Source organism: Lepeophtheirus salmonis, chromosome 2 (assembly GCF_016086655.4).
Source record: "Lepeophtheirus salmonis chromosome 2, UVic_Lsal_1.4, whole genome shotgun sequence".
Lineage (NCBI taxonomy): Eukaryota > Metazoa > Arthropoda > Copepoda > Siphonostomatoida > Caligidae > Lepeophtheirus > Lepeophtheirus salmonis.
The window spans coordinates 1,695,059-1,712,026 of NC_052132.2; the positions used below are offsets into that span (position 1 = coordinate 1,695,059).

Sequence of the window (16,968 nt, forward strand, 5' to 3'; positions counted from 1 at the left end):
TACAGGCCAGGGAGTACTATATCCGTTACTGTTTTTTTTGACATTAATTCATACATATATACAGATAAACTTTGTGGGTATCCTGTATAAGTTTGCCCTTACGTCATACGTTCTCTTTCTATCTCGAAATTGGAGACAGCGACAGAGGATAATTGAAATTCAATTCTTGCACCCTTTTAATAATAAGGAAATAACTTCGGTACGTCAAGTGAAGGAACGCGAAGCAAAAAGAAGGATCTCGACTTTTTGGAGTTTTTCGGATAATTAGGACTTCGAAGGTTCACAAAATTAAATGGAAGTTCCCATTGTGTGGAAGGGCATACTTAAATAAATAAAAGAAGCATTCTAAAACAAATTAAGAAGAACATTAAGTTAAAGCAGTCCAAATTTCCAATTCGTTTAAATTTAATTCACAATACTTCCAAAAGAAAACGATTTGATCCAAAACTATCAAACAAGTCCAATTGGGAAATAATATTTCAGATATACTTCTTCTTGGATGAAAGTAATGGGTATCATTGTGCTAGTTATCCGAATAACTCCAAAAAGTCAAGATCCTTCTCCTCTCTATCCGTCAATATATCCTTCCCTTCACTTCGTGTTCCTTCGCTTGACGTACAGAAGTTATTTTCTTTTATTATTAAAAGGTTGCGATAATTGAATTTCAACTATCCTCAGCCGCTGTCTCCAATTTCGAGATAGAAAGAGAAAGTATGGCCAGCGAGCAAACTTAACCAAGATACCCAACTTTACTTCATTAATATGATATATTTGCTAAAAACACGGTATACTTTATATTATGGTGTGAATAATGATTGTTCGTTGGCTAGTTTTGATACTATATGTCAGTGATTCCCAACTGGGGCTCCACAGAGCACTAGGGGTCCGTAGTGCACCTTCTAGGGCTCCGTGAGGTCCTCAAGTAATGCTTGTGTGTGTGTGTGTGTTTTTAAATGTCATCAAAAATTCCCAAGAAATGTATTTTCTATAAAAACAGCTAATATACAAAATTAGCTGTTCCTTTTTTTTTTAAATACGCCTTGGGAATAGTGAGGAAAAGGTTAGGAATCATACTGTATGTAAATGTTACTCAAGTTGTGCGTCCTGGAGAATTGCCTCATGCACTGCTCACTTTTTGTTATGTTATTCGAAAGAAAAGAAGTTCCACCAATTGTGTTTGCTCCATGGTTTTATTACGCTAGGATAAAAAAAGGTTGGATAAATTATACTCCACATAGTAAAGGTTCACATCTATCGGACGTGTACACTGAACACGGCACGACGTGCATAGTAATTACCATTATATTTCTAAGAATTCAGCAAATTATAATACCCAAACCTCAACAATTCAAAATGAATTTATAAACCCATTAGTAACTGCCGTGCTTCCAAAATATAATTTATCATGATATTTTCACTTTTGTAAGAAATTAACATTTTTAATTACATAATCTCTTCAATTAGAAAAGGAGAATCGTGAAGGTATTTAAAATTATAATATGCAGTTCTTAATTTTTTTTAAATCTTTCAATATTTAACACCTCGTAAAATTAGGGGATCGATTGATGAGGGCAGTCTGCATATCTGATGGTAAGTAGAATTCTGTTTCCTTTATTTTTCCCTCCGGTTTTGGAATATGAGGTCAATCATTAACTGTTTAAAGTTGTAATCAAAATCAGGAGGTTTATGCAATAATTTGCCCTATTTAATTTATTTGCCTTTGACTAGTATTAATTTTACATTTCTCTATTTTGCATATGGCTAATGCTATGATGAAATTCGACCTTCGTCTAATGAAGAACCTCCCCCCTTGAAAAACAATAACAAACAACTTTGTAATATAGGATTACACATGTTATAGTACCCATAATTAGGTACATATGCATACACATGTACAATGTTCATTAACTTTTGACCCTACGCATGTATATTTAATTAAGGGAAATAATTTTTTTTTTGATATAATTACATTTTTAAACTAAAATATAGGTGGATTTACTTATAGGGGTATACATATGATAATTGAAATATTTAGGTAGTTTTAGATTAATCGATCAAAGTTGTAAATCCCAAGTATCTTTTAGAGTGCAAGTTTTTAGTTGTTTGAAACCTAAACAGTGCATTTACATTTTCTTTATACTTAAGGAAAGAACATATATAAGGATAAAGTGTAAAAACGGATGTGTGTGCTCATCAATGAGGAATTATAAGTGTAAGTCCTCCTTGGACTCCGAGTAGAATTGAGGATCGACATTGGAGTAATTCTTTTCTACATATGCCCTGCTAGATAATTAGTGGGATTTGTGTTTATTTCCTTGATATCATAGCAACTTGTAACGTCATCACAGCAAGCTGCTCTTTTCCCCCAAACATTCTTTCGATTGTATGGTTATTTTCCGGTTAATTTAATTGTACACATCGACAAGTCATATTTTATACAGCTCGATACATTATACTTCGACGTACACGACGTTACCTCTACTGCTGCAAAAATTTACACTGTATTTTGTTATCAACTGTCAATATTTCTTTTGGTACACAATTTTCTTTGATAAAATAAATGTAACGACATGCGCCAAAGATCCAATTTTTTTTAAATATAAAAGAAGAAAATCAGTTATTTTATCCAAAAATAATAGATTTTTATTACTTCAATTATTGATAACATTTTTGTGACCGCATGACAGCCGTTTTTTATAGTTATTTTACCCTCTATATATCATTTAATATGCCTACAGGATAGTCCAAACTAGAACCCCATCGATACATTGGTAAACTGATAAAATATGTCAACTTCATTGCGGTTGTAGAAGAATCGGTAATCGGACAAAGTTGTAGATTATTACCAATCTCGTAAATTAAATTACAGTTTAAAAAAAAAATGAGATAACAAGTTTCTATTACTATTTTTGAAGGTTCCTTCACCCTTAGTTAATCTTTTTGACCCTGACAATCAATGTTTGTAATTTGAGGTATTGTGACATCACTTTTATTTGAATGATTTTTTGAAAACTATTTGAGCATTTAAAGTCAAAAGCTAAAAAATTATATGAAATCGTATGTGTCATCAATGATATAAAACTGAATTCACAATTTCAAAATCGTTAGATGAATAATTTTTGGACGTAATTTCTCAAAAACTTGGCTTTAGTTTTGTTCCGATCCTTATCTATTTTGTCTGGTACAGTCTTTGGAACGATCCTTTTGGCCCTTACTAGCGGGTTTCAACTGTTTGACCTTGTAATAGTTCCTAATTATGTCGATGGGTTAGCCAAATACTTATATTAAGATAAAATGCAAATATCTTGTTAAAAATTTTCATGTTTTCAATATAATTTTATGAACATATTATATTTTGACTTTGTAATTTAATTTTTTATATTATACTAGGATGTACCCGTATTATAGATTTTATTTCAAATTATTTTATAAATACATACTAAGACAAGTTCGCTGATCCTCTTCCTAATTCCCTTATTTAATTCGTGTTTAATATATGTAAGTTCTCCGAATTTCGTTTTTGGATTTTTAATTTTTGTTTGTGCATTTTCAAATCTACAACACATACATTAAAAAAACTTTGAGACACAGGGAATCGATCTTATTTTATGAAAAATCAACTTATTAGAGAAAAAACAAACTTGCCCTCCAGAACCCAGGAATCTGGTCGAACCAGAATGAAACATAGTCTTAAGTACGTAGCTCAGAATTCGGAACAATTTTTATTTTATGTCTAAGGGCTGTACATGTCTCCTTTAGTGAACTAAATACCCTAGTTATACGTTTTTATTAGCGGACATTAACGTACTATAATATAATAGATAGGGGAAAAACACACTCAATGACGTCACAATTTACCTTCTTCAAGGACTATGAAGTGGTACTGTATGGGATGTGACTGGACCGCAGTCCTAAATAAGTACCGACATAATACATTGCTACGCTGATGAGGATATTTATACCGTTTTGGAAGGTCAATTTGAGATAAAAAAACAAAAACAACACTTATTAATAGATTGGGTATTAAAACTCTAATATTTAATCGGTATTGGCCTCTAAAAAATCCATATCGATCAGATTCCAATATATATATATATATATGTGTAGGTAGTGTTGTGTTGGTCCTTATTTAGGACCGCAGTTCAGTCCAGACCCACTTGTTGGTCCTTAAAGGAGGTAAAATCGATCCCTCTTTACGTCAAGGAGGTTGTTTTTCCTCCTTTTAATTATTCTGTTATATATTAGCATAAATCATATAGCCAAATAACAATATAATATGTTCGTATTTTATTGTATTATAATGAAAATATTATATTTTTTGCAAGATATGTGCAATAATCTTAATGCATGTTTCATATATCTTATTTGGCTCAATAAACCATTAATATTTTTATGAAAAATTACAAGGGCCAACAGTTAAGGACAAGTCCCAAAGACTGTCCAAAGAAAGTCCCTGAGGATCGATAGGATTGTTCCTAAGACTGGACTGGAACGAATAAATAAAGATCGACACAAATATACACTTAAGTAGCCATTTCAATGTTCAGAACACTGGAAAAGGAAAAAGCAGAAAAATAGACTACTTACAAAAAACGCAGTTTACATATTTATTTTTGTAAATTAATGCCGTCATATATATTGTGTACAGTTACGATTATTGTACAAGTTGTAACTTGTATACTCAGAGTGTACAAGTTACAATTTCTACGTCTCAATACCCTTGATTGAATTAACTAACTAATAATTGATCATTTCATTTTGATCTATTAAAATAAATGAGTTATTATCAATTTACGAGTAATATATCTGTGAGTATTTAAACTATATAATATTACCATCATGTAATTGTCGTCAAAAATGTTTAAAATAAAAATAAATATGGTTATCCAAAAAATACTGAATTTATTATATTATCGTTATCATTAGGACTCATACTTATTCCTTGAAAAAATTTCGTTGGGCATTTTGGTTGCAACTTGACTATAATATATATTTACTAGGGGTACAAGATTTAGTTCAACAACGATTTTTTTCACCGGGTTGCTCGTTGATCATTTTTTAATACAAATTTTGACGAATTTTTCGGCCCAAACCACGGTTTAAAACTGTTGACTGAAATGTACATCGTGGAACAACAGGAGCGTTCGCAATGGGTGGGGTGGAGGGGGTGTAGCCCTCCTCCAGTACCCAAATATCCGTAAAATTTAATTTTTCAAATTTTTGTTCCCAAAAAATTAATTTTTTGGGAATAGTTGTGGATTTTTGTGAATAGCTATGATTTTTTAAATAAAATCAATGGATTTTTGATTTTTTTCCCCTTAAAATTTAATTTTGTGTGAACAGCTATGGATTTCTGATTTTTTTCCAAAAAATTTAATACTTGAAATTTCACCTGTGAAAATTAATTTTTTGAATTTTTAAAGAAAATGATTAAATTTTCAAATTTTTTCCAAAAAAATTACCTAAAACATTTTCCCTAGTAATTTTTGTCTTTTTAAAAAAAAAAAGTCAATCTAACCTAGACTAGATTTTACTATGATACCATCTTGGACCGAATTAGTTCGGTCTTACAAAAATTATAATGGTGTTACACCGGCCCAGGATTTTAAAAAGAAGTTCATTTAATTGGTTAGATTGAGTTGCAACCAATTACGTATGAATACACAGTATAATATTGCAATTACTCCAACTGACCTTAGCAACTATCTTTGAAGTCAATATACATTAAGTATATTTCCTTCTCTGCAACGACCATGAATCGAACCTACGTACATTGATTTCAAAAAAAAAAAAAAAATTCTCTCGAGCGCACTGTTCACTGAGCTACGTTGCTCAAAATTTTATAATAAAACCAAACACTCTTATGTACCTACTTGTTAATAGAATTATCATGTGTTAATTATATCTTATTATACTGTCTGAATTTTACATTTTTGTTTGTATACATAAATTTATTCCTTATTAAATTCATAGAAAATTGAATTAAGTGCATCAAATGTAAATAAATTATCAAATTAATATTGTTAGTGTAACCACTTGTTTTATATTAAGGACTATAAATAAATACAAATTAAACTTTTTTTTTAATTCAGGCTATTAGTGTTGAAGATAGGGATACATAATATGTATAGATATACAGACAAATATAGTTAAAATACATATAATACGTCAACGTCCTTTTGGATACCAACTTTTTATTACATAAAATACTTCGCATAGAAAAAATACGAAGTAAAAAATCTCTAAATTTCTCTTCCCTTTTTTAGTGTCATAGGAATTCATGAGAATAAAGAATTTCTATGAGGATTTTTCTTTCTTATATATTTTCAAATCGTAAGGTGGTGCCAACATTTTTCTTCTGTATATTTCTTTTTAAATTCATTTCACATTGCTTTTCAATCAATACGGATGCACATTATGAGCGTCTCCCGAAAAAACGCTTTCTCTGAAAGATATGCTAAAAATCCTCGATGTTCTGTTGACAACAGGATCTAATCAAACATTCTTTACCTCAAAATGTGAAGTTTCTAAATATATTATTTACTAAAGTGTCCAAAAATTGTGGCTGTTTATATACTTCAGAAATAATAAATCTTTTATTTGGATTTGACTGTATATCAAAACCTTATGTTAAAAGATTCCAAAACCATTTTAAAATATATTTTTCCTGTTTAAAAGTCGAGTCGTCTTTGTTTAAATTTCAAAATGGATGCTTTTTTTTCTTCAGAGGCTCATAGCTTTTAGATTGTTTTGAATATTAAAAATAGCGAAAAATAAAACTTATGGCTTCCACTTTTATGAAGAATTAAAAGCTGATAGAAAAATAATCCCCTATTTGGAAATCAGGGTATCAAACTCTACTAAGCTCAGCATATGTGGCATTTTTGTTGTTAAATAGTGTTATCATGGAAAAGAACACCCCTATGATTTTTATTGTAAAGTCGTAGCTTTCCTTTTTCAACAACGTTTCCATTCATGATAATTAAGCAGCTTCTTCGAACAAAAAAAAATAATTCTATAAGTACATCAATTTATAATAATTTTTGTTATTTCTTGTTATTATCAGACAATGGAGTAACGTGTTTTGTTATTTTTTTAAAATCTTTTTGGATGTTAAACAATGACATGTAGCATGCAAAGACTTATTTGAGGTTTCAGTCCTCAATCATATTACATACAGTCATATCATTTATATATGCTCAATGTACATATATTTATAAGAAAATATTCTTATTTTTTTATGTTACTTGATATCTCGAAAATAACATACATAGTACAAGTAATATTTTTTAAAGTTTATTATAGACTTATATAATATTTAGTTTGACTTAACGTTTATTATAAATTCATATTTTAGCCAGAGTTATCGACAATATATTATGTGTGTAAAATTCTTTATTTCAAAGTTAAATCTTACGTTACTTTGTGATTGAAAAAAATATTACTATTATAAATATACTATTTTAAGAAAGTAAATAATACAACTATTAAAAGAGAGTTAATTCAAATAAAACATGATTAAAAGACCTTAAAATGGAATAATGAAAGTTTAATTTTTATATCCGGACATTATTATTACAAAAAAATTACAGCCAGTTAGTATCTTAATTTAATCTCTTTAGTTCATATTCAATCTTTTCTTGCTATTATAAGAGTACAGCTACTATTATTCAATTATTTCATGGTTAAGTCTCTTTGTCTTATATTGTTTCGTCTCTGATAAGGGATCATTGGACCCAGGTGCTATAAAGTGTGTAGAAAAATATCTGAGGTTATAAGGGATAGAGTGTCACGTTGTATTTTTTGGAAGTATCCTGGGGTTATAATAATTAGAATTCTTGATAACTTTTTTATATACATAGAATCATGTATTCATTTTGTATAAAGATAAAGAGGGATATTACGATAACGTTTTATTCTTTTATCAAAAAAAAAAAAAGAAATCGCCACAAGTAGGAAATTTGGAAACATCATAATTTATTTCAAAGTTTTCACAATTTTTCTATTTTCTTGAAAGGAAGGGGTATCTTTATATATTGAAAATTCAAATATAAAGAACCATTAAACTCCCATTCGTAGATCAATAGTTCGAAAAGTTACAAGACGACTCTTAAAATATGTGTAAACTAGTATTTATGTTTTCCAAAATATTTTTAAAAATCGGAAGATATTTTTCCAAATTAACGCAACCTCTTTAAATATTTCCAAAAAAAATTCTTCTTCTTCCTAATTGCATTGATACTTCCCTGCAAGTTATTTTTCTCCGTTGCTTTTAGCACATTGTCAGTTGCTAATTAATTATTCTTTCTTCTTAATTATTGAACTATATTGATTGGAAACTGTTAACAGCTTAACAATGGCTATTTTGAATTCAACCAATTAGCGTTCATAATGCTAAAAGTAGGAAAATAAATAGAAAAATCGACTGCTGAAAATTAAATACCGATTATATTTTTTACGTTAGTCACGTAACGCCCGCCGTGTTAACATGTATCCCTTGTTATAATAATTTTTTATTTCTTTATATCTTAAGGCAATGATGAAACCACATTTTTTTAACCCTTTATTTCTCAGAGTAAACAATTTTCTAGTTTCTCTTTTTTATTTGTTTATCGTGCGTGTGTTTTAAGTAATGAAGAGTACTCAGTGGTTCATCCTTCATATAATGTCGGACATTCGTTTCGTCTTCCAATTTTTAATCAATGTTTATTAAGGAAATATATGTAAAATATTTTCATTTTTAAAGTCCTTTGAATAAAATATACACCTATTCACCAAAAAGTAAAGTATGTATGCATAAGTTAAAGGCAGATAGAGCAAAAATGTAGCACAATATAAAAAAAAACATTTGTTGTAGTCGTTTTAGTTGGCTGTATATATATTTTTTTTTTGCTCAATTGTTGGAAAATAATTCCACTACATAGAATACAGATTACCTTTTTTATTGTAAAATGTTGCCTAGGAAAGCTCATTTCTACATCAGGACATCTAATTTTAAGAATTCAATTATTCGATATACTAAGGTTATTTTATCACTCTAGCTTCCTTATACTAACCCTCATTTTATTTTTACTTGCAGGAAACCACACTAATTGATCGGGATACTTCCTTTCGAAATTCAATATCTTCTCTTGATACAAATCGTTTAAGCAAAACGAATTACGATTCTAGTGAAGAAGAATATCTTCGATCGATTTGGGCAAAATTAGGAGTTGGGCAAGACGGATTTCTTGATCGAAATGAACTATCTATTGTTTGCCAATGTATCGGAATGGAAAAATTGCCTGATGAGGTAATTTATCAGTAATGAAAATGAAATAATTTAGCCAACAATTTTTTTTTTGTTTCAAATGTGTACTCCTAGATATTCTATTTTTATAGAACCTTTTCATTTACGCCACAAATTGCATCGTAATAGAAGGCGTTACAGGGCTCATAGATTATATTTTTATGAAACTTCATCAAATGGCTTTAAAAATAATACAAAATACTTACCGGGTGGTACATTGAAATTTGAACACTTACTAATTCAATAATTAATGAAGGTAGAGTGACTGTCCAATTAATTCATATTTCATTATATTCAAGTATAAGCAATTAGTTATAAAACAGAACAAACCTGAGTTCTCTAGCTTACATACAAGCCGAGAAAATTACACTTGAGCCAGTTGGACGAATTTACATCTAAGTACTTCTCGACCCTGGGCGTCTCCAAGACCATCGTTAATAAGTCCGATACGTATAAGAGGAAAATGGGCTCTATCAAAAAGACCTAACTGGACCTTTTGTGTGTATGTCGAGGAGAAGGCCTGCAGTGTCCGTCTTCCAAACACCAATGTCCTCAAAGCTACGTTCAGCCAACACTGGGACGCCATGACAGATGACTACATCTGCAGCAGGTGGCAGGCCTTCCACTGCGCCTCGAAGCCATCATTGCCGCTAAGGATGTCTATATTAATTATTAAGAGAGCTCAGACAAACATCTATTTATTGTAATAATTTTGTTGAAATTATATTTTCAATTAATAAATTATATCTTGTTGAAGTTAAAAATTCAAAGTGCTCAGATTTTAATGGACCACTCCGTAAAACATGTATTGAATACTTCTTGATGCCTAGGAATAACTGTGATATTTCAATTTTAATCAGTACTTAAAATGGCTATGAAATGTCTAGATTTGTGTAATTAATATTATTTGTGATTCAATTAGGGACGATAACAGTAGGATAATAAGAGTATATGATGATGTAATGACATATTTCTAAAAATATATATATCTGATATATAATCTAGACAAAAGGGATATAGATTTTTGATAGACCATTTGAATCCATTTATTTGTCTGCCGCCCCATTTTGTCCTCTAAATACACAGTACATACATTTTTCTTCGTTTTTATTCTAATAAAACTTACTTATTCAGGCCATCAAACATGGCCGAAATCAAGAGAGGGTTCTTAATAGACTCAAATTCAATTAATAATGTTTCTTCCTGGGACTTCCATGCTCCACTTTGCCAGTGAAGGGAGTGAATTTCTTGATTAACTTTTGGTTAATTTATTTTATCTTAAAAATTGGCCCTTCATTCGAGGATTTGGATCTGGAAAATAAGAGCCACCTTTTTAATAGTGACAAAAATAATTTGAGTTTTTTAAGATACCTTTCTAAAAAGAGCACCCGAAGAAAAAGTTTTAGAAACTCACCTTCTATATAAAGAAAAGAGATCCGAAGAGCTTGAAAGCTTCTTCTCACATGAAAACTCAAGTTTTATTTTAGATCTTGTGTATCTTGTTACATTATCTTTATATTTTTTATTTTTTAAGACATATAAAATATAATTTATTTATTTCAATAGGTTGTTGATCAACTATTCCTAAAATTGGATTTGGACAATGATGGTCGAGTGGCGTTTAATGACCTTCTGTCTATATTTCAAAGTTCCAAGGCATTTTGGAACTCTTCTCATTCCCCTTCACCAACTACTAGACAAATAACTTCAAATGAATCAACAACTCGTATTGGTGAAGCAAAATCATCGGTATGAGTCCACAGAATTTATGATTTTTGTCATTTTGTCATTAGTTATCATTTAGCAGTTTTCCTTTACTTATAATAGTTTTAATCAAGCCTTTTATAATGATATTAGTAATAATTATGTACGGAATGTCAAATAAATTACATAACTTATTATTATTATGCCAATAGCTCTCCTCCTAATTATAAAAGTGAATTATGTCATTTTGATATTTTTTGTCAGTATCTATATTGACTTAGGCCTTCAAACATGAAGTGCCTTAAAATATCTAAAAGTCGATTTAAAATTTTGGTTGGTCATTTTGATATTGTATATCAAGTGATTTAAAATATTAATATTGTTTTTTTATTTATTTCTAGACTCCAAGAATACGTCGATGTGCTTCACGTTCATCCCCCATTAATGAATCTCTTAAGAAACCTAAAGAAGTTCAATACTTTTCAGCTATTGGGAGTGAGACGGGGTAATTTAATTTGTCTTCTAAATAACTATGTGTTATTTTCTGATCAATTTACTCCTTGCAATTACTGTATTACATAGTTTATTTTATACTAATATTTGTGACTCGAGGTTGCGTTATAATAAAACAACGCAACGTTTTAGTATTCAATTTATCATATTGTGTTTTAAAATTTATTTTATTGATTTGTTCCAAAAAGGTGTGGTTAGTTGTAATTTTTGATATTTTTGAGTTTAAAGCAATATCCGAACATTACTCTTAATTGATAAATTACTGTTATCTATAATTATCAAAGCTAAATTGATCAATATAATTTTGGATGTAACTGTTATTAACAATTATTAGGTCTAGGCTTCTTTTCAAGTTACTCTCTTTTTTTAACCTTACAGAACATGTAGCTATGACGTACTTTTGGAGTATTGGGATACTATAGGCATAGTAAATGGCCAAGCTATTCTTAAGGATCTTGGCTTGCTCACAAGTTATTCATCTACTCCTGGATCCAACCACAGCTGTAATCGTATAGACTTATACTATTTATCTGCATTATTAGAAAGTGAGATGGAACAATTCAAGGACGCAATCACATTTTCTACTGCAAAAGCAGCAATCACAACTGTTCAACGAGAAGCAAGGTTCGTGAGATCTGGTCTTGATAATGTCCGCTTTGAGAGGGACAAATTAAGAGCAGATCTTAATGACGCTAATCATAGAGCTACTCTATTGGCTCAAGAAATTGATGATCAAAATGCACGACTAGAGACCAATAGCCGGCTTCAAATGGAGTAAGTGAATTAAAATAATTAGATAACAAAATATATATTATTTTCTTATTTCTATTTAAAAAAGTTGCGTGATTTTATTGATTCCTAAATTTCCGTTTGCGATAGAAATATAATTATAAATATATTTGATCATTTATATTGATAATGATATATTTCTTCTATTTAGACAATTAGAAAATCGTTACAGTGGAGAAATCAAAGAAATTCAAAATCTTCTTTCTAAAGAAAGAGAGCAAAATCAAAACCTCGTTCGGGAGTTTGAACTCAAAGATAAATGTCTTCATGAAAAGCTGTTGGAGCAAGAAGGCAAGCTTAAAGAGGAAATATCTTTGTTATTATCTGTAAGATTTTTTCCCTTTTAGTTTTATTCATAATAAGAGATTAACATGACCATAAATTATATATATTAAAGATGAGGATCATTATGTGAACCCAATTCTCACTTTTATCTAAAATAACTTTTCAATCAATTGTAACTTGTTAAATGTTTTACACGTGTTAATTTTCTTTCTAAAATAAAAATAAAAAATTGATAAAAGCAGTATATTCCTATAGCTAATATATATAATAATGATCTGCTCATTTTAAAATAAATACATAACTACATTTTTTAAATTGTTTCTGTTGATATTGAACACATTTGAATGAATGTTTTCCATTAATAATAACTCCGTCTCTTTCTACATTTTCTCACAATAGGAAAACGAGCGTCTAGAACGGGAAAACCTCGCATTGGGTGTCAAGTTAAATGAGAGTGATAACATAGCATCATCTCTGCAGAAAGAAATACAGTCTTTGACTGAATTGAAAGAGAGATTGTTGGAACTAGAGAATCAAGTTTCTAATTCCGAACAAATTAAGCTATTGTTGAGAGAAATTGAGGAATTAAAATCACTTAACAAGGATTTGAAGGATCAGAACGATGAACTTTATTCTCAACTAGAGACGAGTAAATTGGAAAGGTAATAAAAGGCATCTTCATCCTTCGACCCCAGTGTTGAATGTTTTTTGAGCTGTCCACTCTCAATGTATGTATGTATATGCCGAACCATTTCTGAAGCATAAATAAAATCTCTTTGTTGTATATGACGTAATATAACTGCTTCTTCTCTGTGAATGAATTAAACAAAGAAAACTTATTTCCCATTGAATAACTCCTTACGGAGTTGTGATGTACATACATACATATGTAATAGTAAAAGTTACATTTGAGAAAATAGGCCTCATGGATCATTATTAATGTAATCTGTGAAGTATGAGTAGATATTCTTGTATTAGGTACATATTCATAAACGTGACGTCAGTAGGGTTATTATTATATTACCTATGTCATGTATTATTAGCTATTGTAAGATTCATATATAATATAAAATTAAAAAGCGCGATTTCGATGCCTGCACGCGGACTACAATATATATATATATAATACTAACATTTTTAAGATTACATACTACTAGTTACTACTTCTACTACTTTTAAGCACAAAAAAAAACCTGCCTTGAAATGTATTTGTATGATTTGCCATTTGACAGTCTCTATCTGTCGGCGGCATTGTTCACTTGCCCACTCGCATTATTATTATTTAAATTTTATAATAATATTGCCTCTTCAGTGTGTTGAATAATTTCAGAGTAATACATCTTCCCAAAATAAAAGTGCCCCTTTTAGTGTGTCTAAAAGTTTTTCACATGTGATTAATTTGTTTTTTTTTCTTCTCGTTCTTCTCATTAGTTTTGAGCTTCGTGATTATTCATCAAGTTCCACATCTTCAACTGTATCCGAAAGCATTGGAGCAGAGAGTAAGTTTTTTTTCTTCTTCCATTTTTTACTTTTACAATCTATTTATAAAACCGGTCATTCACTATGTATTATTCTTAGTTATGTTATTAGTATAATATATAATAAAATTGATGTTAGGGCATTGACCATCATCCTTGATATTTTAAAATGAATATATATTTTTTATATATAATTGTGATTTCAAGGACTCTTTCTCTCAGTTGGAGATTATTATTTACTTATTCAATGAATAAAAGAAAAAGTTTAATTAGTATGTTTTTATTTGCAATTTTGAGTATTATTATCGTCATTGAAAAAATACATGTAACTATAATGGGCTTAGCCCCCACATTTTTTATTTTTTGCTACAACACTATTTATATTAGTTGAATGTGTATTTTCACACACGGAATTGAAACTCTTTTTTATATATGAAGAATCTTCAAAATAATATATATATGCATTGTTTTATTTTATTTTAGCAACGGATATAATATATATCATTTTTTATACATACCTTTCAAATAGTTCATTTATAAAAACGGTATTACTGAAATTTATTCCTCATCTTCTCAACTGTGATGAAACCTTGAAAATGGTCGTTCTCTATATTTTTTTGTGAGCTTGTGCATTAAGATTAATGTAAATATAAATATCTATTGATACACTGTATTGGAAGAGTGATTTTGTTACGTAATCAATGAGGTATTGGAAATACAGTATATATGTATATACCTAAATATATATAAACTATGTACGACATTTCGTGATAAACAAATCCAAATTGCAGTTTTTTATTGATTCATATTAGATAATTTTAGCCATGTAATATGACATTTATATTCTTTGGATATTGCGTCAAAATTACTTGTTTTCTATAAAATTCATATTCCATGTAGTTGTTTATAATACAATTACATTCTGTTAAAAGTCAAAATTATTCAAATTAACTTACATATGGCTTCACATTTTACAAAATTAACTAAGAATTTATTCACATAGTCTAATATTTCAATAAATATATATGTATATCATGGTAACTTATATGAATGATCAAATTTTATCTTTATAACAGACACATGCGTGGTTGAAGTAATTTGTATTCTACCTTTTTAGTTCTTGGTTGTCCTACAAATTTAAATCGTCATCGACGCCGCAAGGGATCCTCTTCTTTTGAATCCATTGAAGATCATTTTTTGATCAATCAAGATCAGGATTCTGGTGGCTCTTCAGATGAGGGATACATTGTTTCTTCATTAAAGAAAAGAGTTCGGGATTTAGAAAATAAATGCAAAAGACAAAGTCAGGTAAGAATTCACCTGTATACTAAGTTGGTTTAAATCTTTTTGGTGTAGTACTAGTACATAATTCTATCATCCCTCATCAATGTCCATTCCATATTTTAACTTTGATTGAATATCTTTTATGAATGTACAACATTATATACTTAATCTTGTTGGGCACATCTATTTTAAAACACATTTAACGAGAAAATAACGTTTGAAATCTTCCCAAAATATTGTTGCCATGTTGTATAGTTTTACTTTCGCTTAATGAAGTCATTATATAGCCGATTATAGACTTAATTAAAGCTCACATTATCTATCATTCATTAATAATAGCCTTAAAGATATTTGCCCCCACAATAAGATAGTTTCATTATATGTTGCAATAATTGTTTAATTATTTCATGTAGTAAATTATGTATTTCTCAATGTAAATAATGTGCTGTTGTTGAATTTGTTGTTAATGAATTCAATTTTTCATAATCTTAAAAAGATATTGATTGAATCACGTATGTACTATTTTATGTGCAAGTCCTCTTCTCAGTAAGATGAATACGTATTATGCAACGTACAATGCACAATTATCTTAATTGATATGACATCTTTAATCATTACATATTTGACTGGGGAATTCATGCATTCAGTATAACCCCTTCCCAAAATACCTTTATAATGAGCTTAATAATAATTTTAAGTGTTGATATTATAACGATGTATTCAATAGTTTTACTAATTACTATAGAATTTAACGAAATATTTATACATAGTTATTATATATAATTCCTTCTCAGAAAAAATTTATTTTTCTCACTGAAATTTTTACTACGCAACGTACATTTATTATGATAGGGCAAATTACTTATCCTAAGAAGACCATTTTTTTATTCCATCATAGTATCAGTTCTATCGGTCCTTAATTAGGACTGAAGACTGCCGTCCCTTCTAGTTCAGTCTTGTTCCGGTCCAGTTAAGTCCTGCATATCACTCCTAATACTTATAAAGTTTGGTCCTTTTTAGTTCAACTTTATTTCGTATTTTTTTAATCAGTTCTAATACTGACGGTCCGTAATATCGGCGGTCTTACTGTCTGGTTCTAAGATTGTACTGTACTAGACCGAATCAATAAAGATTGGCCACACTACATCATAATGATATGTAAATAGTTAATAAATATGCGGTAGGATAAATTGGGATGAAATTTGGTACATATATTTGTTACAATACATAAATTATAGGTATATTATACCTAAATAGAGTATTTTCATTGACGTTCTAGATTGCATAAGAAGTAAAAAGCCTTATTTGATATTTAGTTATTTAAAAAAAATGGACAAATCTATTGGAAACGATGACTTAATAAATAAGAGAAATTTAAACTATTATTTAGTTTCCAAATTGATGCCAAAGTAAAATAGGGATATTTGAATAAAATAAAATTAATAGGTGGTCTGAGATACGATAAAGAGAGAAATGTTGGCAGACTTAAAAAGTCTTTAAATTTATTTGTCCCATTATGACATCCAAATACACGCCAATAATTCACGACTTTCCTTAATTAAAAGGGATCAAAAATTTTTGTACATATATAATACGTTGTTTATGCCTCCAAGATGGTTGCCCTTT

General features: G+C 29.3%; 1 protein-coding gene and 1 long non-coding RNA gene across 10 annotated transcripts in view; one reads left to right on the plus strand and one right to left on the minus strand.

The window, feature by feature from the left end:
- LOC121132614 (uncharacterized) overlaps positions 1-16,968 on the plus strand; it is a 61,847-nt gene that overhangs the window by 25,021 nt on the left and 19,858 nt on the right. For 6 of the 9 annotated variants that reach the window (XR_011784413.1, XR_011784412.1, XR_005869384.2 and 3 more), the window contains exons 3-10: positions 9,080-9,292; positions 10,856-11,038; positions 11,395-11,498; positions 11,885-12,280; positions 12,447-12,621; positions 12,980-13,242; positions 14,012-14,079; positions 15,176-15,366. Coding sequence is in view for 5 of the 9 variants with exons in the window: in XM_071894157.1 (XP_071750258.1) it covers positions 9,080-9,292; positions 10,856-11,038; positions 11,395-11,498; positions 11,885-12,280; positions 12,447-12,621; positions 12,980-13,242; positions 14,012-14,079; positions 15,176-15,366 (1,593 nt within the window). In the remaining 4 variants the exon portion in view is untranslated. Of the gene's footprint in view, positions 1-8,645; positions 8,787-8,936; positions 9,024-9,079; positions 9,293-10,855; positions 11,039-11,244; positions 11,327-11,394; positions 11,499-11,884; positions 12,281-12,446; positions 12,622-12,979; positions 13,243-14,011; positions 14,080-15,175; positions 15,367-16,968 lie in introns of those variants that run through there. The other 3 variants (XM_040728043.2, XM_040728042.1, XM_040728045.2) reach the window with 3 other exon arrangements.
- On the minus strand, positions 10,175-10,859 carry LOC139907688 (uncharacterized). Its single transcript, XR_011784415.1, has 2 exons — positions 10,704-10,859; positions 10,175-10,600 (listed from the first exon to the last, which is right to left on the minus strand). It is a non-coding gene; the product is annotated as an uncharacterized lncRNA (long non-coding RNA).